Below are 24263 nucleotides of genomic sequence, written 5' to 3' on the forward strand. Positions count from 1 at the left end.
GCATGTTTTGAAATTTGTACAACTCGAATACGACATAACGTTTTTTGAAAACTCTGCTTCCTCTCTGGGTCCCCCCACAGCAAATACAACAAGAATATTTGAAGGTTCTCGTATTGTGAAGACCGGGATGGTAAGACAAAGATGGCAGTGCAAGTTTTAGGGACATGTCAGCAGCAGTACTGTTGGATAACCGCTTCTTTTCTGCCCCTCAGCCCACAGTTTCTCCAGCTTCCTCTGCAGATATGGCTCCAATAAGTTCTGGTTCCTCCACTTGGACGTCGTCTGGAATCCATTTCTCCATTGTCTCCATGGCAACGGGGATGGGCCCCTCCTCCAGTGGTAGCCAGGCCACCGTGGCATCAGTAGTGACAAGCTCCTTGCTGGCTGGCTTGGGTGTTGGCGGAGGGGTCATTTCTTCTTTGCCGAGTTCGGTGTGGCCCACACATTCACCGCAAGCCCCTCAGAACTCCAACCGTCCGACAGCCACGCCTGCAAAGTCCAGCACTGAGCAAACGGGTGTCCAGGGCTCAGAGACGGACACCCCGTCTGAGGACAAACAGGCTGCGGGTGAGGGCGAGGACGGGGAGGGGGAGGGGGAGACGGAAGGGGAGAAGGAGGAGGGCGAGGATGAGAAAAAGAAAAAGCCCAAGAATGCACCTGATAATGAGGAAAATCAAGACAACAGCACAGTGTCCGTAGAGCCTATCATCCCCACCCCTGCATCCACAGCCAAAGAGAAAGGCGATGGGAAGCCGACGGCTAAAGGCACCGCGGTACCCGCGAGTACGGCGGAGGACCGTTTGGTCGTCGCGGAAAAGAACCGCACGGATGCAAACGCCGTCTTCACTCAGGAGCCCCGCAATGACAGTTCTGAGATGCAGATCCCCGAGAGCTCCACGCTGACGCCGAAGATCAGTAGCGACGGCAGGAAAATCTGGCCTTTCTCTGTCCACACTGGTGAGGACACGGATAAGAAACAACCTCTGTTTCAAGTTTACATCTTTAAACGGAATTCCCCCCAATGAATTTAGTTTCAGTGCTCATCTGTTGTCAGCTGTTATGCCAGACTTTGGTGAACAGCACCGGCACTTTATTATTATTTCATTGAACAAATATATTGGTTTAAGACATTTATCTCTGCTATTATTCCAGTCAAAGTCAAAGCTCTAGTCTTTTGTGTCAACACTAAGCCCCAGAGGCAGAAGAGAGCGGTTTGCCAGAGGGCTGGTGCCCTGAGGAATTTCCTTTTAGCATTTATCACAACGGTTTTCACTAAGGGAGAACGGGTTTGAAGATAATTTTGTCCCATTGTTGTGTCGTTTTTTTTAATATCATCTTCATCGCCATTAATACAGAAATATTTTTTCATTAATGCTGATGCTGTGCTCAGGATTTCAATAATTTGAAGTTATTATCTGCACGAGCAGAGGCACAATTTTAACTGAACTGGTTTGCTTTGAGTTTCTTTTGTCGCCATAAGATTTTGTCATTATCAAAAAATTATTCCTACACTTCTGTGAAGTTTTGTGAATTGGTGTTTATCCCTGAATGTTTTACGTTTCAGACCGGACCACTTTGTCCAACGTCACCCGAAGTCCACCTCCGGGAATGGGCAGGATGGTGTGGATTGTCCCTTTGGTGGTGGTGTCCGCTCTTACCCTGCTCTGCCTCATAATGCTGCTGATTGTGATGGTCTATTGGAGGTGAGGACAGAGTCTATTACAATTGACATCATTACATTACATTACATTTGGCTTAACACTTTTTTAGTGACATGTCTGCATGTGTGTCTTGTCTTCCCGTCTGCTCCAGTGTGTGTGCTACATGTTCAGACCTGTGAATATGTCAGTTTTAAGCACTTGTATCCATTTTTGACCATGTTTGTGTGCTGACATCACACCCATCACCCGCCTGAGCGAGGGGCTGCAGGCCTGCAGGCTTCTGCACCCTCGCTGGGTTTTCAATGATCAATTATATATATTGTTTTTTATTTGTAGTGCATGCATTCCCACGAGGTGGCAACAACAGGAAATATTTACTTAGTGAGCTGCATGTGTGTGTTGGCATAAGTGAAGAAATTTACAAGTTTTCTTGAATGCATTATTGGAGCCTCTCTGATAAGCTGTGGACCCCATGGAAGTGATGAAATTTACCAGGGTCATTATAACCATTGGGTTAGGGCATTTTCTCACAAGTGCACTTTGCATTACCGTAATTATGCGACGGTTTGTGCTATGGGAAAAATTCTGACTGTTTCTGAAAGCGCAGAAGTTGCACTTCAAAGCCGGCATGTGGTTATTATGGTAATTTCACTCGTGCTGTTTCAGGAAGCCAAAAAAAAACAGCGTCTTTGTAATATGAAAAAAATATGGAAAATAGTACAAAAACTCCATAAAAATTTATTTTTAACATGTTTTATACTGCAAAATCTGGTGTTCATGTACAACTACAGTGTTTTCTTCACTTTCAATTGCTAATACTCTATTTTATAATGCAGTGAATTGTAAATAACAGCCAGATATTGAAAGTTATTCTTGAAAAATTGGCAAAAGCACTTTTTCCTGGCCCTTTTTATGGTTAAAATAAGCAAGAAACATTCATGTGCTGTTTGTGTGAAATTACTGCGGCGGATGTTTATGGGACAGCAACATGTATTGTATCCTGGAATGTAAATGAAAAAGCCTGGTTGTCAGCTCCATTTATATTATGTTCATAATCCAGACGACAGAAAACAACAGGACTTTCTTGGTGAAGTCGGTCTATAAATAAATTAGTGAGAGTTGGTGGTGTTTGAGAAACTGAGCAGGGGCAGCATTGGGTTTAGAAAATGGCCCTCACAGCTGTTGCTGTGACAACACAGTTCACAGACAATGTCTGCTTCCCCTTGGGAAAGACCATGATAAAAGATGATGCTATCAAGCCGCTCGCATTGTCTTTACTCTTCATGCTCTGTGTAGTCTCACTAAGTGACAGTGCTGCTATTGAAGTTAATGTCGTCGCTTGCAGATGTTTAGATAATTAAAAAAAACTTCACAACATTTCTCATTTGATTTATAAATGAAAAAAAAAAAGATGTAATCTATGAGCCGTCCACTGAAGTTTAGCAAGACATTAAAGTCTTTATTTTTAGCTTGTTTGGCTTAATGTGTGAGTCTTTCTACAGTGGAATGAATTGCTGCAGTTACCGAGCACATCTGGAAGAGTAGTCCCGAGGTGTTTGAAAAAAAGAAGAATCACTGATGTTGAAGTGTGAAGACATCCTGTCTTGTCTGAGTGACTCTGTGGGATGCTTTACTCCACTGTCTTTACACTTGACGTTCATCCACAGAGCTCATATCATCCCAGTTTCCATTTCCCCCAATGCAAACTATTCTTGTGAGGCCTCTTGATGTAGTCAGAGAGGTGTTGACAATGCTGGTTTGTTACCTACACCTCATCTGCACCCACAGGGAACCATTAGATTGGGAGTATGTGATGCAAGCCAGGGGGAGATCTCTCCTCCCCCCTCATTTTTTTCCACCCTCTCCTCTTCCTCTCTCTTTCTCTCTCTTTCTGTGTGTGTGTGTGTGTCTCTCTCTCTCGCTCTTTCTGTCTATTTAATGCTTTGCCACCTTTTTTTTTATTTTTGTTAAATCTGTCTGAAAGGATGACGAGCGTCTGCTCATACCTCTGCATCAAGTACAGGTAGGATTCAATTGGTGTGTTAGGGAATTATTATTACAGTTATTGTTCTATTATGTTTATGTGTGTGTGTGTGTGTGTGTGTGTGTGAGAGAGAGAGAGAGAGAGGGGGGGAGGATTAAGGCTTGAGAGGCTGTGCAATGCCATAAGACCCTCTATTTGTTATTGGCTTGCAAAAATGGAGGAACTTTTATTTTGTGTGTGCTTCTAGTTTTTTTTTAAACCAGAAAACATTCAGAATTTGTAATATTCTAAGAAACAAACAGAACTCTGTACCTTGAACTCATGTTGTTCAGGAATGACCTTTGTGTGGAGATGCAAATCAAAACAGAGAACTTTTTAAGTAGCAGCAGCTGCCATCAGTTGTATATTTTAGTGGAGGAATCCTCACAATGTGGCAGGGTTCAATGAAAATCATGTGTTTTTTTACCCTAGAGGTGATCTGAGTTTTGGCGTCAGTTTGAGTAAAGAGTTAAATTTGGTGCTGTGCTCTGCGTGCGTGCGTGTGTGTGTGTGTGTGTGTGTGTGTGTGTGTGTGTACTGCTGGGAATTGTTTACCTGTTCCCCGCAGTCTGCTCCGGCTGTGTTTTCAGGAGCCACTTGCTCTATCTGTGTGCGATCAGCTGTGTCCCAAACTACTCTGAGGTTTTCATTAGCAGCAGTTTTCCCGCCGTCCTCGTGTCGCGCCATTCGTTATTTAGATGCCGATGTCGACGGCCTGGATCTGAGAATAATGTGATAACGACTCCCAAATGCTATTTACTGTAGCATTATCTGTCCCGTGCATTACCCCCCGGAATTATCTGGGATTGCATTATCTGATAAAGGTGTGTGTGGTTGGACTGTGCTGAAACCCTGCTGTGCTGCTCTCTGTGTCCCCGTAGGAGATTCTTCCAGACAGCTCACTTCTATGTGGAGGAGAGCAGCTCTCCACGGGTGGTGGCCAATGAAAATATCCCTGTCATCCCAATACCAGGTGAGCCATGCTTTAATCATTGTATTAGAACATGCATGCACGTGCCACGTCATGTTGTGACTAAGTATGAGCGATTTCCAAGCAGGAAATGTGTGATATCCTGTTAAACACTTCAATTTGTTCCAATTGGAAAATGTTTTTTTTGTTTAAAAATGGTGATAATAAACATTTGTGATGTCGAGGGCCCCAACCACTCCTGCAGATGGAATTGAATCTGTCGAAATGGTATTGTTTATTCGAGTAAAGCGCATCTATAAGACATACAAAGGGGGTATTGACTGAGTGTAAATGACTTATGTCTGTCTGTGCGTCACTATTAACTGTTGTTCAATAGCATCTCAGTTATCCTGTCTGCTTTTGAGGGGGTTTCTGTCCATTTCCATGTGCAATGAGTCTGGGAGCCGCTCTTTATAAGAGCTGTGTGACTGGGTTTTCTAAGCCTTTTATGTTGCAGGCTGCAGTGCAGTGGCAGCTTGTCAATATCAGGCTTTATTTTCACAGCTGCTTAAAGCTTGGAGACACAACCGTGCGGTATCATAGGTGACGAGCACGGCTGACACTGTTTTTATTGTTTTGTTGTCTCTATCGTTCTCATTATTTCGTATTCGTCCCTTTTTTTTCCTTTTGTCGCCTCTCCAATAAAATATGGTGATTTATTCACAGCATATGTACTCACTCTGTTTTAAATCACTAGCCATTTTCTTGGTTTAAATAAAAAATGTCTCTCTTTAACATATTTGAAGACATTGTTTGACAACATTTGAATGTTTTAAATACAACTTTTCACCCAGAACAATTCGGAGGTGATTTAGACTGATGTGCCCTCTTGTCCCTTACGACATTTTGATAAATGAGTGGATTAACAAACCAGAATTCACCCATTCACACTCTTAACCACTGAGGCAAGTGGGAGACCTAATGGGCCCCAGCTGTAAGGGTGTGTTTGTTAAACCATTGGCCGGCATCATCACCACTGACAGCTGGGTCCCCCGCTCTATTGTCCCTGTGTGATGGTGACCTGCCTTGAAGGTCCCTCATGTGTGATTTGGGGCTGATTTGGCTCCGATCAGACAGATGCTCCCTCCTCCGGTGAAATGCTCAAAATACCATTGTAACGCATCACATTTCAGAAATGTAACCCTATGCTCTACTTAGTTATCTTTTATTTCCTGTCCTTGAGTATACAGTATTTTCTATGCATTTATGTTATCTTATCACACAGCAGCTAATCACTAACTTCTAATCCTGCATCCTCCGCCACAAACACTAACTGTGGGACCTTGCTGCATGTTCTCTGCAGATGACATGGACGCCATTCCCGTTAAGCAGTTTGTTAAACACGTCATGGAGCTCTACAAGAACAACCTGCAAGGATTTGCCGAGGACTTTGAGGTATGCTGTAAACACCTCGCGTCGCCACCTCATATTTGCCTCCTTTGTTCACGCCGACATTAGTGGCTTTTAGGAAAATGTGTGCTGACAACTATTTTATTGACTGCCGTGAAATCTGGCGCACACTGCCTCTCATATCTGCCTCAGGGTAAACTGTGATAACGTTCGGTGATCCCCTGACTTTTCAGGACAAAGTAAAATGTGTTCTGTGCGTCGGCCTGTGACCAAATAGCCGCCTTTTACTGCCCGTGTTCCTCTCAGCCTGAGCTGTACTTTAGCTTTAGGCCGGAAGTGAAGACGGGTAACTTTTCATATACTGTACATAGATAAGTGTGTACAGTGTGTAACATAGTGAGTGAAGCCTTCAGTTGGCATGAGTTTTTCTATTGTGGGATAAAGAGCCGCAACATAATCCAATAATCTGTCGATTATTTTCTCGATTCATCGTTTGATCCATAAAATATGGTGTTCGTCAAATCTGGAAGTGATGATGTTCTCAAATGTCTTGTTTTGTCCACAAACCAAAATGATTCACTTTTATTGATTTCTTTGTGATCCAGAGCAAAGAAATGAAGAAAATATTCACATTTAATCATGAAAAAAAGCTCCAAGCCGATTAATCGATTATCAAAATAGTTGTCGATTCATTTAGTAGTCGATTAATCGTTTCAGCTCTAGTGGAATATTATAAAGACATGATGGTCCAAAATGATGGCTTCCAATTTGCTCTTGATAAAAAAATTCAAATTGTGCGTTAATGAAAAACAACAATTCAAACAATCAGGTGATTTAAACAAAAAAATTCAAATCATTTCACCTGAATTTTACTCACTGGGCCTTTTAAAGAGTTTCTCTGACTAAATAAAGCTCCACACAGCCTCTTCCACAGCCCCAGACGGTCTTCTCTGGTTGTAAGTTATGACCGGCTCCTCGGCACCGTTCGTCTTCCCGCGTTTGTGCGTGTGTTATTTGCGCGCGGGGCTGCGTGTGAACATTAGTGGGATTATTCTCTGCGTGCCCTCTGTGTGCAGAGTTACTCATTTTGAACAGATGGTCGAGCAAAAGCGATGGAGAGAGAGGAGGTAATTAGAGATGGTCGGTGTACTCGCTGTGAAGCCAGTTTAAGGAGCGAGGCAAAGGCTTCGCCCCGGAGAGGATTCATTTTAATTGGGGTCATTGGATGTGAAGCTTGTTTGCGTTGCTTTCAAATGCACCGCAGTGAAAAATGCAGCGCATATGAAAGCACATTGTTTCAGTAAATAGGACCCTAACCCTTTATTTACGTGGCGGTAAATCAAGTATCTGCTCCTTCTTTTCTATTTCCAGGAAGTTCAGCGCTCGACTGCAGACCTGAAAATCACAGCCGAACACTCCAACCATCCCGACAACAAGCACAAAAACAGATACATCAACATCGTGGCCTGTGAGTCGGCCGGGAAAATCCGACGACGACGACGACGTCGGCTGCCGCAGAATCCAATAATGTTTTGATAACACGTTTTCATGCTTTTAATAATTCACACCGATATGTCACTGCTTCCACTAGATGACCACAGCAGGGTGAAATTACGAGCGCTGGCCGGGAAGGACGCCAAACATTCAGATTACATCAACGCCAACTATGTGGATGTGAGTTTTATCAGCGACGTGATGTAGTAGAATATTTATGTGCTTTTATGTTGTTGTTGTTGTTTGTGTTTTAATGGCGGTGAAATTGACCTGCTTTGTGCTACATGTCATGCAGACTGTATTAAACTAAGGAGTGAGTTCCTTAACCTACTAGTTTAAGTTAGTGAAGCAGCCATATAAGCTCTATCGCCAGTTGTGGGTAATTAATTGATAGGGCTGTAACCAACGATTATTTTCTCGATTAATTGAGTAATCGTTTGGTCCATAAAATGAAATGTTTGTCAAACCCGGAACGGATGATGTTCTCAAATGTCTTGTTCGGTCCAAAAAACCAAAAATGATTCCGTTTTAATGATTTCTGTGTTTTCCAGAGCAAAGAAATGAGAAAATATTCACATTTAAGAAGCGTAAACAATCGAAAATCTTGTTTTAATCATGAAAAAAGCTTCAAACTGATTAATCGATTATCAAAATAGTTGTCGATTCATTTAGTAATCGATTAGTCGTTTCAGATCTATTGGGATATTAAAAAAACATGATGGTCCAAAATGATGGCTTCCAATTTGCTCTTGATAGAAAAATAAAAATTGTGTGTGAATGAAAAACAACAATTCAAACAATCAGATGATTTAAACAAAAACATTTAAATAATTTCACCTGAATTTTACTCACTGGGCCTGTTAAAGAATTAAGGAAACCAGACGATATTCACATTTAAAGGAGATGAAAAATGCTTAAAAACAATCAAACCGATTCATCGATTATCAAAATAGTTGACGATTCTTTTAGTGATCGATTAAAAATGTCTTCATGACTTCTGTGTCGCAGGGCTACAACCGTCCCCGAGCATATATCGCTGCGCAGGGTCCTCTCAAGTCCACGTTTGAGGATTTTTGGAGGATGGTGTGGGAGCAGAACACTGGAATCATTGTAATGATCACAAACCTGGTGGAGAAAGGAAGAGTAGGTTCAATTCCCTCCGTCACACACCGACTGTATTTCAGATGTGATCAAAACCTCATTCATGGAGATGTGTCGTGTCCTTCAGAGGAAATGTGACCAGTACTGGCCGATGGAGAACAGCGAGCAGTACGGGAACATCGTGGTGACGCTGAAAAGCACCAAAGTGCACGCCTGCTACACACTGCGGCGTTTCCATATCAGGAACACTAAAGTTAAAAAGGTAACTAAAAGTCAACCATATGTGTTGTTTGAGTTCAGGTTCACGTTTGCACGTGTGCTCTTTTTGAAATCCTAAGTGTGCAGGGACCGTTATGAACCGTGATGTCACTTCAGTCAGAGTTTAAAGAATGAAGGGTTGGAAATCTGAGGAAGGGACGGGTGGTAGGAGACAGTACAGTAGACCACACTACACTGAACACACTTACCTACACCTGCACAGTGATTGTAAACAAGAATAATTATGAATTTACCTGGTAAATGACTAAAAGGCAACCCTTAAAATGTTGGCACTGAAGGTGAAAGTTAGGTTCACCAGGTCAACCAATGCAAAAATTTAGTCTGGAGCCCTGTGGCCTTAAGGAAGTGGACACTATTCAGTGTTGTTAGTTTGCATGATGGGTAACGGAGTATCCCGAAATGTGTGAGTACTGTGCTACTCGGTAAACAAACTGAGCACAAGTCATTTAGTTTAGTGAATTTTTGTAAATTGTTTGTAAAGTTTATTTTCCTTGCATACCGAGTATTAATGAGAAATCTCTGTTTTTGAAGTTAATTGGCTCATTTTGTACATTGATGATGTTGTTGCTTCGATGTTTGAACCTTAAATAGCTCTCCTGGACGCGTTTCATTTGCGAGCCGGGTTCAACTACACAACTTACAGCTGGGAGTTGGCGCGTAGTATGTTACTAATGAGCAATAAATGAGGGGCGCGTGTTATCTTCTCACCGGGGCCTCGTCTGCTTTTATGTTTCAGAGCCAGAAGGGGAATCCAAAGGGGAAGCTGAATGAACGCATTGTGGTCCAGTATCACTACACTCAGTGGCCTGACATGGGAGTACCAGAATACACCCTCCCCGTGCTCACGTTCATCAACCGCTCATCAGCAGCCGCTCACTCTGCAGACATGGGTCCCGTCCTGGTGCACTGCAGGTACATTTCATATTTCCTGGGCTAAATAAACTAGTACACCTGTGTGAGGCTCTCACATTAGCTGACCTGGTTAACAGCTCCCTCTATGGGCCCTACCATTATGCTCATATTTCTTTTCCTTTTTTTTCCCTCCCCCTTCCAGTGCAGGGGTTGGGCGCACAGGAACATACATCGTCATTGACAGCATGCTGCGACAAATCAAGGACAAAAGCACAGTCAGTGTCCTGGATTTCCTCAAACACATCCGCACACAACGCAACTACCTAGTGCAGACGGAGGTAAGAGGCGCCCAAGTCATCACACTGCATTAGGAAAAAGGTCAGGAGTAAAGACGGAGGCGGGGACGCGAGGACAGCAGTTCACTTCAGTGCTCTTGGCTCGAGTAAAGGTCACGCTGTTACAAAATTGATGACAACACCGTACAAACTGTTACATACTCACCGCAGAACACATTTCTAACACGTAACGCCGCCGTCTTCTCCGCCTCCTCTCACTATTAGGTGTGTCTACAGATCCCCTGTTAGTGTGAAGTCCTATTTTTGAATAGTTACAACTTAGTTTTATAATATCGAAGTGAATAAAACACACAAGTCATGTGATATATTTATATTCTTTCCTATATCTGATTGTTTTGTTGAAGTTTAAATGAAGATGGTCCTGTGTCACTGAAGAGCATAGTTACAGACGTTTAAAGTCCATAATAAATATGTCCATAATACTTATTATTATTATTATTATTAGTATTTTTAACTCGACTCCATTTAGGTACTAATTACTATGCAGATAAGAGACAGTGTTAATAATCAAAAATGTTTAATATGGTGATCTTTTCTGTATTTATTCATCATAACGGTTGTTAAAATAGCACATATACTGTGTTTTACTCTCGACCCACACAGATAGTGTTTTGGGGTTTGTAATCTGGCACTAAGACAACTCATTTTATTATTCCACCCATCTGTGAAAGTCTGTCTGGAATCAGTAAATTATCAAACTCTCTGGCAAGAACAGTGCATGTCATTTTGGTTGAATGGGAAGAAAAGGACGACCTTTTAAGTCTATTTATTCCTAAATGAACTTAAGTTAATCAACTTTTAATTAAAAAAACGTTTTTTTAAAAAAGATGAGAATTTCATGAAGACGCTACCACACAGCAACTGCATCAAGATCATGTTGACATTATGTATATTTATCTTTTATTGCACTCTTTAATTTGCTTTCCATGGCAAATACTAATATATCTGATTAAATTACTCTGGTGTCATTTCCCACCACAGGAGCAATATGTTTTCATCCATGATGCTCTGACGGAGGCGATCCTGTGCAAAGAGACAGAGGTGCCTGCCTGGCAGCTGCACGGTTACGTCAACAGCATCCTCACGCCCAACTCCACAGGCTACACGCGGCTGGAGAAGCAGTTCAGGGTGAGCAAACCGTCTGGGGATCTGACACGAGCCTGGACGGCCTGGACGATGGTGCAAAGACGGCACCGTCCAGGCAGTGCTGCAGTGCTGCAGTGACTTTGTTTTACACGCGACACAAAAACGAGTGACTTGTTTTCAGTGTAACGTTATCATTAAAATCAGTTAATTAAAAGTATTTGTTCAGTATTTCCTCCATGACCGGAGCACAGACTCAGTGGCACCGCCTCTCACTGCGACGAGCCGCACGGTCACATGACACGAGAAACTCTCGACGAGACGAAATAAAAAATAAAAACATTTTAAAGCAGTTATTGTGCAGTTAGACTCGCTTGTTAACTCATAGGTATCTGAATATTTCAGAATAAGCCGGCAGATACCGGCTAACGTGAACCCTGCTCCCATCAAGCTCTTTCAACACCAGCAGAGACAAAACTCATTTTGTTCCACATACTGTTATTTCCTCCTGTGCTGTTCAGGCTCTTGTTGACATAAAAGACTTAACTATTATTCCTGCTGATAAACAACATTATGTTCTTATTTGTGTTGTGTCTGGTTTTAATTTCCAGACGGCGATTTTCCTCTGATAGCAGATCCTCTGATTGTCTGTCTGTCTCTCTCTCTCTGTCTCCAGCTTCTGACTCAGTGCAACACGCGCTTCGTCGAGTGCTTTAGTGCCCACAAAGACTGCAACAAGGAAAAGAACCGCAACTCCTCAGTGGTTCCCTGTGAGTATCTCATCAGTTTTACCTGAGCTGTGGTTCAGGGGGAAGCGAGGTCATACTGTATCTAGTATGTATAATCCACTTCAGTCATGGACGGGATTGCAAATCTGAATTTGGAAAAAAGTTGTACGATGAAACGCCATAAAAAGTAAAAAAAAACACTTTATTACCCTTCGCTCTGATATGAAAGACAATCAGAGTTGGAGGCGGGACATTTGCAGATGTAGTTTTTTTCACTCCGTATATTATTAAAGACAGTCCCTATTCTAAAATTAGAATCTATTTCCATAATCCTATAAGTTAATCTCTCTATGAGCCTCCCACTGACAGAGGTGCTTGTTGCTATAGCAACCGTGATGACTGGTAATGAATGTGTGCATTATCAGCCAGTGCAATAATATGATAGAGCTCTGGTTTGTGATTTAAAGTGTTGTCGTTTTTCTTTTTTTCTTCTCCTCCTCCAACTCTCTGCTCCCTGACAGCGGAGCGAGCAAGGGTTGGACTCACCACTTTGCCTGGAATGAAAGGAACAGATTACATTAACGCGTCCTACATAATGGTACAGTGTTTGCCCCTTTTTTTTATTGACGTGTCTTCTTGACCGTTCTTTTATGACGCTTTCTTTGAAAGATGTCGTTGACCGCGATTCATCAGTGTTTGACGGGCTCTGAGCGTCAGAAAACGGCCCTAACCGCTTCACCTCTGTCACCTCAGGGTTACTACAGGAGTAATGAGTTCATCGTGACCCAGCATCCCTTGCCCCACACCACCACAGACTTCTGGAGGATGATTTGGGACCATAATGCTCAAATCATTGTCATGTTGCCTGACAACCAAGGCCTGGTACGCAGCATTTAAACTTAATAACATACTAAACTATGAAGTTTTTGTCAAATTTTGGACAACACACTAAACTATGATATTTTTGTCAAATTTTGGACAACATATTAAACTATGAAGTTTTTGTCAAATTTTGGACGACATACTAAACTATGAAGTTTTTGTCAAATTTTGGACGACATACTAAACTATGAAGTTTTTGTCAGAATCTGGACAACATACTTCAGTATGACTTTTTTGTCAAATTTTGGACATCATACTTAACTATGACGTTTTTGTCACATTTTGGACGACATACTAAACTATGACATTTTTGTCAAAATTTGGACGACATACTAAACTATGACATTTTTGTCAAAATTTGGACAACATCATAAACTATGACATTTTTGTCTAATTTTCGACGACATACTTCACTATGACGTTTTTGTCACATTTTGGACGACATTATAAACTATGACGTTTTCCTCTAAAACCTGAGTGGCAGAGTGGTTGAGTGGTTAAGACGCGTACCCTTCGTGCGAGAGACACCATGGTCGCATGTTCGAGTCCCCTCTTTCCTGATTGTTGTTGGATGGCTGATTCCATATTAAATTCCTTTGGATAAAAGTGTCTCCTGAATAATAAGCTATGTCATTATGGACGACATACTAAACTATGAAGTTTTTGTCAAATTTTGGACAACATACTAAACTATGACATTTTTGTCAAATTTTAGACGACATACTAAACTATGATGTTTTTGTCAAATTTTGGACGACATACTAAACAATGACGTTTTTGTCAAAATTTGGACGACATACTAAACTATGACATTTTTGTCAAATTTTAGACGACATACTAAACTATGACATTTTTGTCAAATTTTAGACGACATACTTCAGTAGGACATTTTTGTCAAATTTTGGACGACATACTAAACTATGAAGTTTTTGTCAAATGTTTGACGACAATTTAAACTATGACTTTTTTGTCAAAATTTGGACATCATACTAAACTATGACGTTTTTGTCACATTTTGGACGACATACTAAACTATGACATTTTTGTCAAAATTTGGACGACATACTAAACTATGACATTTTTGTCAAAATTTGGACAACATCATAAACTATGACATTTTTGTCTAATTTTCGACGACATACTTCACTATGACGTTTTTGTCACATTTTGGACGACATTATAAACTATGACGTTTTCCTCTAAAACATGAGTGGCAGAGTGGTTGAGTGGTTAAGACGCGTACCCTTCGTGCGAGAGACACCATGGTCGCATGTTCGAGTCCTCTCTTTCCTGATTGTTGTTGGATGGCTGATTCAATATTAAATTCCTTTGGATAAAAGTGTCTCCTGAATAATAAGCTATGTCATTATGGACGACATACTAAACTATGAAGTTTTTGTCAAATTTTGGACAACATACTAAACTATGACATTTTTGTCAAATTTTAGACAACATACTAACCTATGACATTTTTGTCAAATTTTGGACAATATACAAACTTATGACATTTTTGTCAATTTTGGACAACATACTTACCTTTGACAATTTTGTCAAATTACAGGCGACATGCCAACTATGACATTTTGTCAAATTTTAGGCGACATATGATGGACATTTTGTGTCAAGTGCGGACGACATACTAAACTATGAAGTTTTTGTCAAATTTTTGACGACAATCTAAACTATGGCGTTTTGTCAAATTTTGGGCATTATACTAAACTATGGCGTTTTTGTCAAATTTTGGACGACGCTACTAAACATGACGTTTTTGTCAAAATTTGGACAACCTTACCAAACATGACATTTTGTCAAAATTTGGACAACATCGCAAACCTGACATTTTGTCTAATTTTGGACGACATACTTCACTATGGCGTTTTTGTCCAAAATTTGAATGAACATACTAAACTATAGTTCTTGTTAAATTTTGAACTGACATACTAAACTATAGAAGTTTTGTCAAATTTTTGGACGACATACTAAACTATGTGAGGTTTTGTCAAAAATTTATTCGACATACTAAACTATGACATTTTTGTCAAATTTTAGACGACATACTAAACTATGACGTTTTTGTCAAATTTTAGACAACATACTAAACTATGACATTTTTGTCAAATTTTGGACAACATACTAAAGTATGACGTTTTGGTGACTTCTTTGACGTTATACTAAACTATGATGTTTTTGTCAAATTTTGGACAACATACTAAAGTATGACATTTTTGTCAAATTTTGGACGACATACTAAACTATGACGCTTTTGTCAAATTTTGGACGACATACTAAAGTATGACATTTTTGTCAAATTTTGGACGACATACTAAACTATGACGTTTTCGTCAAATTTTAGACAACATACTAAAGTTTGACATTTTTGTCAAATTTTGGATGACATACTAAACTATGATGTTTTTGTCAAATTTTGGACGACATACTTAACTATGACATTTTTGTCAAATTTTGGACAACATACTAAACTATGAAATTTTTGTCAAATTTTGGACGACATTCTTAACTATGACGTTTTTGTCAAATTTTGGATGCGTGGGTTCTCTCCGGGTGCTTTGGCTTCCTCCCACAGTCCAAAAACATGCAATGTGGGGATTAGGTAAATTGGACACTCTAAATTGACCATAGGAGTGAGTGTGAGAGTGAATGGTTGTTTGTCCCTAGTTGTGTGTGGCCCTGCGATGGACTTGCGAACTGTCCAGGGTGTACCCCGCCTATCGCCCGATGTAGCTGAGATTGGCACAGCACCTCCCGCGACCCTCTGGTGGAGGATAAAGCGGTTTGATGATGACTGACTGACTGACTAAATTATGACGGGCCACAAGATGGTGTAGTGGTTAGCACTCTCGCCTTGCAGCGAGAAGACCCGGGTTTGAGCCCCGGTTGGAACAAGGGCCTTTCTGCATGGAGTTTGCATGTTCTCCCCGTGTGTGCTTGGGTTCTCTCCGGGTTCTCCGGCTTCCTCCCACAGTCCAAAAACATGCAATGTGGGGATTAGGTAAATTGGACACTCTAAATTGACCATAGGAGTGAGTGTGAGAGTGAATGGTTGTTTGTCTCTATCTGTGTGTGGCCCTGCGATGGACTGGCGAACTGTCCAGGGTGTACCCCGCCTATCGCCCGATGTAGCTGAGATTGGCACAGCACCCCCCGCGACCCTCTGGTGGAGGATAAAGCGGTTAGATGATGACTGACTGACTGACTGACTAAATTATGACATTTTTTTCACATTTTGAACGACAAACTAAACTATGACATTTTTGTCAAATTTTGGACAACATAATAAACTATGACTTTTTTTCAAATTTTGGACGACATACAATTCTGACATTAATTATTCTGACTTATTTCTCAAAATTTGAACTTTATTCTCAATTCAGATTTTTTTCTCTGAATTTTTATTTTTTATTTTTCACATGTGGCCCTTACTCTTCTGTAAACATGTACTAAACATATTTGTGTTCGTTTTTCCCATCTATGATTTGCCTAAAATAAAAAAACACATAAACATGCTTTAATTTTAACAATCCAACCACAGAGAGTTGGCAGTTAATGTAAACTAAAACTTTGCTGCCACCTACAGATATAAAAGCATCATTGCATGGGAAAATAACAACAACAATGCACAATTTTAGTATTTTTTTTTTCATAAAAAAACTATAGTACTGAAGAGAAACAAAATATTCTACATCCCTGAATAATCTAAACAATCAGTTTTATTTTATTTTATGTTTTTGTTTTGACACAAAGTAATAAAACATAGGATGAGGTTAGTTAATCAGACTATTTTCTTATGAAAGCAGTTTTAATGCAAAGCAACACAGAGATTGTTTCATTTATTTATGATCATATATTTGTCTAACTGAAAAAACAGGTTGTTATGTCTCTTTTCTTGAAGACCGCTGTTTCAAATAATGTTTGCACATGATCCTGTGTCTGTGGGTCTAGAGAAATCCTTCGTGATTGTTGTCTTTCGTCTTCCGCACAAAATATTGAGCCTAGTTTTCCCTGTTATGATAAAAAAAAAACATGCAGTCACTTCTTAAAAATAACGTTCTATAGAAGAAGAGTTTTGTGTTTTTAATCCCAAGCTGGCTGACACGCTTGGCATTGCATTACTTTTCATTATACAGTATACAGTATCTCAAATTAGGTAATGGTACATTTATTTATTGTATGAAAGAAATCGAGTGACCATGGAAAATATGAACCGTCCTTGAGATAATTACTCAAATTATACTGAGACTTAAGGACCCTTAAACCAATAAAGATCTCTAAGTGAAGGGTGAAGAAAAATAAGTATTTTTCTGATAAACAGAAAACAAACCAGTCTGTGATATCTTATAGGTAAATAGCAAGTTGCATTGCTCAACGTCATTTAGTAACAATGCCCAACCCTGAATTCATTAAGAATAAATCTGTAATAGGGATTTGTTACCAAAAGAGGTCAGCAGCATACTTCTCTGTACAAACACTACAAACAACTCTAATTCTGAGTATTATAATACAATCCAAATTAATATGTCATTTAGGCGACAGTATTACAACACACTGAGCTGCTATTGCAGTTTTAGATTTAAAGTATTAATAACTAAATGTTAATACTGAATACACGCCTGTTTTGGATAACCTCATATTTTCCAGTCAATCTGCATAAAGATGTTGGGATCATTTTTTCTCCTAAGTTTATTTTACTATGTAGGAAACATAGATTGAAAAATGCTGAAATTGTAAAGCCCCTAAATGTTGTAACTGGTCATTGTAGCCTTTTTAAGAGCAACGTCGTCATAAAATGTTTGGACATTTGCTGTCCACTGATGCAAATATAAATGTGTCTGATGGGGTAAAATGTTTTGTTTGATTCTCGGTATTACCAGTTAATTGTGTTTTTTAAATAAATGTTGAGCTACAGAGGATCTCAGGCTCCTCCTTAGGGAGGAGGCCACTTCTCTGTCAACCCCTCCCCTCTGCTGACAAAGTCAGCCTGGTGGTTTTCTTACCTTCATCAGTGGCATTTTGACCTGGTGGTGACTATAAAGCAACACAACAACACTGTGGATTTGGACCCAAACTCTTGCTTTTTAAATGTGTATGGTTATATTTGCTCCGGTAAGTTTTTCTTCCATTAAGTTTGATATTGTCATGCATGAAATTTTGGGATAAAAAAAAAGAAATGAAATATCTGGTTTAGTCATTGGTGCAGTTTGTGAATGAAACTAAAATAAAAAGAAAAGTTATTGACAAATAATAAATGTCTTTAAATTGATAGTTTGGCTTTATTAGAACTATCAGTCCCAAAAACAAAATTTGGTGACTCCAGAATTGTGTGCTGAATCTCACTGTACCGCTGTGACCACCCTCTAGTGCACAGTGAGCAGCTCGGTGAGTTGTCTTCCGACCTTTAAATTATTCAGGTTTTGTTTTCAAACCAATTAGAAATCTTATTAATGCGTCCTGTTATTTTGCTGCGGTGTCTATCCATTATGTACAAGGCCACTCTCAGAACTGATGATGTGGGATGAGGCAAATCGATGAGGTATCAGCTGATGAGTGACCTTTTTCTGGCCTTTTTGTTTGTTTGTTTGTTTGTTTGTTTGTTTGTTTTCATAGATTTTTGCCATCTGTGCTTTTGCGACATGTGGAGGATACCATGGTCATCTCCAGGTTAAAGTTGACTGTGCAGACAGGAGGCAGAGTAACCTCAGCATCAACATTGATTTTAATTATCCTTTCCGGTAAAGTTTTTATATTGTATTCACATCTTTTCGGCTGCTTTTTTCCATTACCATGTTTAAACATACAGAGGCTATAAGAATGTACAATATAGATATAGAGTATATAGGCAATCTGATGAAAAAAACCTATATAAACACACCTGTGCAAAAAGTACTCAAAATGTTTAAAATCAGATTAAATTTGTGAAATTTGGACGTACATCACTGTTCAAAGTTCACTTGGCTCGCTTTTATGAACAAAAATAAAAAAATTTAAAGCCTGAATATGTGACCTATCGACACACACACCCAGGATGTCCATATAAGGAGTTGTGTATTATTCCCATGGCATTTAATTATATTTATATTGTATATCAGTTAATATGTTAATTATATTGTTTCCATTAGATGATTTAATATGTTAAAATAAATCAAATTCTTCTTTATCATGTTGTTAGGCTCAGAATAGTTGATTTGTTCCCTTTTGATAGTCACTAGTTTTAGAAAAGGAAGCTGAATTTCAGTTTCATCTCAGGTCGTCGTGACATGATAAGATAAGATCACAATTTGGAGCAAAAGAAAGTATCTTGATTCTTATTTTTCTCAAAGTGTGCAAAGTGGAAATAGAGAAAGCATTCACCATGAATTCAATCCAACAATTGTATTGGCAGATGTTGTATGAACACAAAGAACGCTTGAGAGAAAACTAAATGTTCTCTTCAGATAATGTGACCTGGAGAAAAATCAAAATGATTTTACTTCCATATCAAAGGAAAATGTCACACATGTAACGTATGTAGATCATAATAGATGGTTGTGAAAGCGTTGGTATTTTGGGCTGCAGTGTGATCGACCCCCATAGTGATGCCAAGTGTCTAATTATCAGTTCAGCTGGTTTGACACTGGTGTGTTTTAGTTATCAAGGAAGACACTCAATACAAAGGCAAACAAAAAAAAGTTTGCTGTGTCTTTAAGTTAATAAACTTTATACTTTGAGCCAGTGAGAAATGAGAATGCATTCCGTACATCCATTTGCTACCACTTTATCCTCCACATGAGGGTCGCTGGTGCCAATCTCAGCTGGCATATGGCAATAGGCAGAGTCACACCATGGACGGATCCCCAGTCCATCACAGGGCCTCAATTTAGAGTGTCCAATCTACCTGATCCCCGTATTGAATGTTTTTGGACTGCGGGAGGAACCCTGAGAACCTGGAGAGAACCCAAGCACACACACACACGAGAAGGCCAAAATGAATCCATAAAAGACAATAACAGTCCATCATATACGAGGTTCCTTTCATATTTCGGCGACTGTCTTTACTAAGCCAAACTGAACTTCACAAATGAGTTAACGAATGGTGGCTCAAGTGGTGACGCATCTGCTCTCACATCAGTCAAAGCGACGCTTCCCGTTCACTGAAGATCTCCTCTGTCTGTTTTTGTAGATTACAGCAGGTGCATTTCAAAGCGACCTTGTGCGAGACGAAAAGAGAGGAGGTTCTCTTCCTGGATGGAGACTCTTCTTTGGCTGCTCAGTTTTTCGTGACTGTGGGTGTCTTTGCCTTCCTGTACTCGCTGCTAGCAACCGTCGTCTATGTGTTCTACCAGAACAAGTACCTGAAGAACAACAGAGGTCCACTTGTGGTCAGTTTGTTTATACCTTCTCCTCCTCCTGTGATGTTTACACGATCATAATGTATGAAACAAATGGTGTTGACTGTGATTGACTTGTCTTCTCTTTTTATGTACGTCCGTCCTGAGCAGGATTTTATCGTGACCGTCATCTTCTCCTTCATGTGGCTCATCAGCAGCTGCTGTTGGGCCAAAGCTCTCTCTGATATCAAGACAGCCACAAACCCAACGCAGCTGCTTCTGCTCATCTCAGCCTGCAGAGCTCAGGAAAACACATGCACGGCTACCGAGGAGCCTCTTTGGTCACGTCTTAATACGTCTGTGGTGTGTATTCAGAAAGCAAATAAATCAGTGAAAACCCAAAGAAAGCCGCTGACTCCTGTGCTTTTTCTGTCTCCAGGTGTTTGGTTTTGTCAACGTCGTCCTCTGGTTCGGAAACATCTGGTTTGTCTTCAAAGAGACAGGCTGGTACAAGACAGGTCAGAGATACCCGACCAGGACGGCGTCTGGGAAACGCTCCAGTGAGATGCGGCAGCGGCTCTACAGCGAGAGCAGCTTTGACCAGCCGGAGGAGAGCTTTGGTCCACACTACTCCAGACAAGAGAGTTTCAGTCAGTCAAAGGGGGATTACGGTCAGCACCTCCCCAGGCAAGCGAGTCTCAACCAACCACAAGTAAGCTTCAGCTTACCACAGACATATCTTGGCAAACCTGTAACTCATGACAGGGAGAATAGAGTGGCTTCTCAAGGGCCAATGATATTTGTCAATGAGATGTGATTTTACCGAGTGATTGACAGTGTTGTGAAAAGTGTATTGTAGATTAAATCTGACTAAAAACTGAATATACGGTATATAAGGAAAATGGAGACATAAATAATGTTACTGATGTGAATTTGTTTTTCTGTTTGTGTGCTCCCTCTGGATAATGTGATGTACTTGAGGGCTCGTCCTGATGATTCGAGGTCCTGCCACAATACACAATGAAGACATTTGAATAAAGTTTTATTGGCTATAAGGAATAACATTTTTCATTTTTGCATATTGCATATTCTTACCTGTACCTGTTCCTTTTGACACAGAAAGAAGAGGAAAAGCATTACATATTATTTTCATGGAACAATAATGTATATTATGTGCAGTATAACTACAGGAATAGCTGTACCAGATCTAAAAACAAAAAAATCTTTACTGTTTGATTGCATGTGTTATTCGTTTGTCTTTATTGATGGTTTCCTGGTATAATAACTGTTTTAAAATGAAAGTGGATATTGTTAAAACTTTATATATGTGATGATGTTATTTATTTGTTTATTTATTATTTTTACATGTAAATACACGTGTGGTTACTTTTTCATGATACCTGTGTCATACTTTAACTTTGATGTAAAATATGCATTATATATTACACCATCATTGTCACAGTCCTTGGCATTATACTGATCTGATTATTATACATTAAAGCTATAATTTCATAAAGGAAATATATATATTTTTTGACATAATTCATAATTCATACAATGCAGTTTAGAGAAAAATGAAACAAGAGTCTGGGTCAGCAAGAGATGAAGGAATTGAATTGAATTTATTTAAGTGTTTCTGTAAGTATTCTTTTTTCCACTGATACTCAGGGAATCACTAATGAATAGTGACTGTTGCCTTAAATACCAATGTAGACATTAAAGCATGTTTCACACTGTGTATCAGGATTATCTCTCTTCCTGCAAAGGTCAAACGGGATGAGATAATCCATTGTGGTATCAGTTTCATCCTGTCTAAGACAATTAAAATAACACTAATGCCTAAAACCTCTTAGTGCTATAATCAACCTGAAGAGTTTGTACTTGACAAGTATTCGGGCTTGAGTATTTTCGATTCGTCAGAGAAGTGTGGTTGAAGGATGCACTGATAGCCAACACTGACGCCTCCAGCATGTCACAGTTGCCAGGAACCCGACTTGGCACTCGGCATCAGTGAAAACATGCTGCAAGCAGGGACACAAGGGAAAACAGATTGAAAAAAAGAGTGTGTGTTGCTCTGTAAACAGCTCACTCCCCACACCAAAGTCCCTAGAGCCAGTGTTAATCCACTGCTGCCTCCATCAGTAAGTTTACATGTGTTATTTTGTGACTTTAGAGTTTGAAATCCTTTTGTTTAAGGGTAAAATAATCTGTTTTCCTCCTTGTGTCCCTGCTATAGCAGCAATGTTTTCAGTGAGAATGTGTGTGGGTCCATGTTTCAGGCTGGTTTCCTGGATACAATTAGCACGGGCTGTGTCAGCACTTCATCTAGCCCACATTAAATAAAAAAAAAAAAGAAAGAAAAGCTATCACAGTGATTCATAATAAATCAAATAAATGAGATAATTCAGTGGTTGAATGAACCAGTGGCCACATCGGCTCATTAACCCTTAGAACACAGACTATATTTAAACATACAGTATCTACAGAGGCTATAAGAATGTACAATATAAAGTGTCTAGGCAATCTGATGAAAAATACATTTAATTTTCACCAACTATATAAACACACCTGATTTCAAATGGGACCGAATTTGTGAAATTTGGAAATACGTCACAGTTCAAAGTTCACTTGGCTCGTTTTTATGAAGAAAAAGAAAAGAACCACACACTCTATATTGTCACTTCTGCACAATTATTGCTAACTTATATCACTACTAAAAATGTGATATAAAATGAATCATAACTTTGACTCAACAACACGTAAGAAGACAAAATAAAAACACTTTTTTTCGAGCACCAAGGCTTAAAGACATTGAGCTAATTGAATTTCTCATTGTCAAAAATGACCACAACAATTATAAGTAGTAAGATTCCAATAACTGGTGACCACAATAACGGCCATGCTCTTGCATCTGAGCAGTGAAATCATATATGACACACTATTAAATAGTATGAGTCGTATCATCCTTAAACTAAAGGGATCAGTTTCTCCTTTCTTTCTCTCCATGAGGTTTAAAATAAGATAAGCAAACGCTGACTTATTCCTACAAGCTTAACATATTTTTAATGATGGTTAGAGACTGAGGTTATAAGCAAAAGATTTTTCGTCATCTTAATTCAGAAGATATCAGTATCTTTAGATTCACTCCAGATCACAGCGGCAGCACAAGCGGCTGCCTCACAGTGAACTGGAAATATATTCAGTGCACACCAAGTTTGTTATTAAGACCTCAGTGTGTAGCTCTTCCAAACTGAGCCAAGCAATTAGAACAAAGAGAGGCAACTCTCATCTTCGCCGGCCCCCTGACAGAGAGACTAAGCGCACGCAGGTGTCCAACACGAGCTCTTTGCAGAAAATTACAGTGTGTGTGCTCGGAGCATGACAATTAGGGTCAGGTTATCAACAGGAAATAAAGGGTTACATCATGAGATGGACGGCCTATCGGGTATAGCAGAAGGGTGTATTTATATGTAATTATTCCCCCTCTGAGCTCTAACATGTTATAGGTTGGTATGTTACGTTTAGTGTTGGTTATGTCTGCATGAAGAGCATGAATTTTCACTTCTTTGTGCACAACTGCAGGGGGCATCGTCCACCTGTTCTGTTGACTGAATGCGCGACACAACAACAACAACAGGTTCCTGCTGCTGTGGGTGTTTGAAAAGTCTGACTCCGTTTCACTTTTCACACATGTGTATGAATATGTTTAGAGAAACCGGGGATTGTGGGGGTTTTTTGCCGTGTGTTGCTTGCATTTGAACACTTTTCAGAAACCATGATGTAGCCTACTGCAAATATGATGAGGTCATGGTGATGTATAATGACTTTGGCCTCAAGGGGGCAACATAACCTCACACCAAACGTAGCATAATAGTCATGGTCCCACATGGTCCCAACTGTGTTAAACGTCCAGCGGTTCCCAAAATGATTCTGCAGACCCCCACTTTTGCTTGTTTTTATTTGATTCGATTTTGCCCTTCCACCTACATGTGCCCACAAAAACACCAGCTGAGATGCTGGTGTTTTTGAACAGTAAACACGTTTCTCTTTGTGTTCATGATGTGCTCAGCTTTACAAATCTCACTGTGGTCTCTCTACATCGCCCACCCACCCACTCTCCATTGTAGTGGTGAATCTACGGGGGGGCGAGAAATGCCTTGAC

General features: G+C 39.9%; 2 protein-coding genes across 2 annotated transcripts in view; both read left to right on the forward strand.

The window, feature by feature from the left end:
• Nucleotides 1-12794, forward strand: part of LOC122767965 (receptor-type tyrosine-protein phosphatase gamma-like) — an 86120-nt gene extending 73326 nt beyond the window's left edge. Inside the window, exons 11-25 of the mRNA XM_044023542.1 lie at nucleotides 81-130; nucleotides 213-957; nucleotides 1565-1703; nucleotides 4566-4657; nucleotides 5958-6049; nucleotides 7376-7472; nucleotides 7596-7678; nucleotides 8507-8641; nucleotides 8727-8861; nucleotides 9615-9790; nucleotides 9933-10068; nucleotides 11068-11214; nucleotides 11846-11939; nucleotides 12419-12495; nucleotides 12651-12794. Coding sequence (XP_043879477.1) covers nucleotides 81-130; nucleotides 213-957; nucleotides 1565-1703; nucleotides 4566-4657; nucleotides 5958-6049; nucleotides 7376-7472; nucleotides 7596-7678; nucleotides 8507-8641; nucleotides 8727-8861; nucleotides 9615-9790; nucleotides 9933-10068; nucleotides 11068-11214; nucleotides 11846-11939; nucleotides 12419-12495; nucleotides 12651-12794 — 2342 coding nt within the window. The remainder of the gene's footprint in view (nucleotides 1-80; nucleotides 131-212; nucleotides 958-1564; nucleotides 1704-4565; nucleotides 4658-5957; nucleotides 6050-7375; nucleotides 7473-7595; nucleotides 7679-8506; nucleotides 8642-8726; nucleotides 8862-9614; nucleotides 9791-9932; nucleotides 10069-11067; nucleotides 11215-11845; nucleotides 11940-12418; nucleotides 12496-12650) is intronic.
• A 5082-nt stretch (nucleotides 12795-17876) lies between these two features.
• On the forward strand, nucleotides 17877-21922 carry synprb (synaptoporin b). The gene is made up of 5 exons (XM_044023776.1): nucleotides 17877-17900; nucleotides 18402-18526; nucleotides 19954-20152; nucleotides 20273-20464; nucleotides 20541-21922. Exons 1-5 carry the CDS (start codon nucleotides 17877-17879, stop codon nucleotides 20916-20918), a joined length of 918 nt encoding a protein of 305 aa, XP_043879711.1. The 3' UTR covers nucleotides 20919-21922.
• Nucleotides 21923-24263: the final 2341 nt, after the last annotated feature.

Source organism: Solea senegalensis, linkage group LG4, assembly GCF_019176455.1.
Source record: "Solea senegalensis isolate Sse05_10M linkage group LG4, IFAPA_SoseM_1, whole genome shotgun sequence".
NCBI lineage: Eukaryota > Metazoa > Chordata > Actinopteri > Pleuronectiformes > Soleidae > Solea > Solea senegalensis.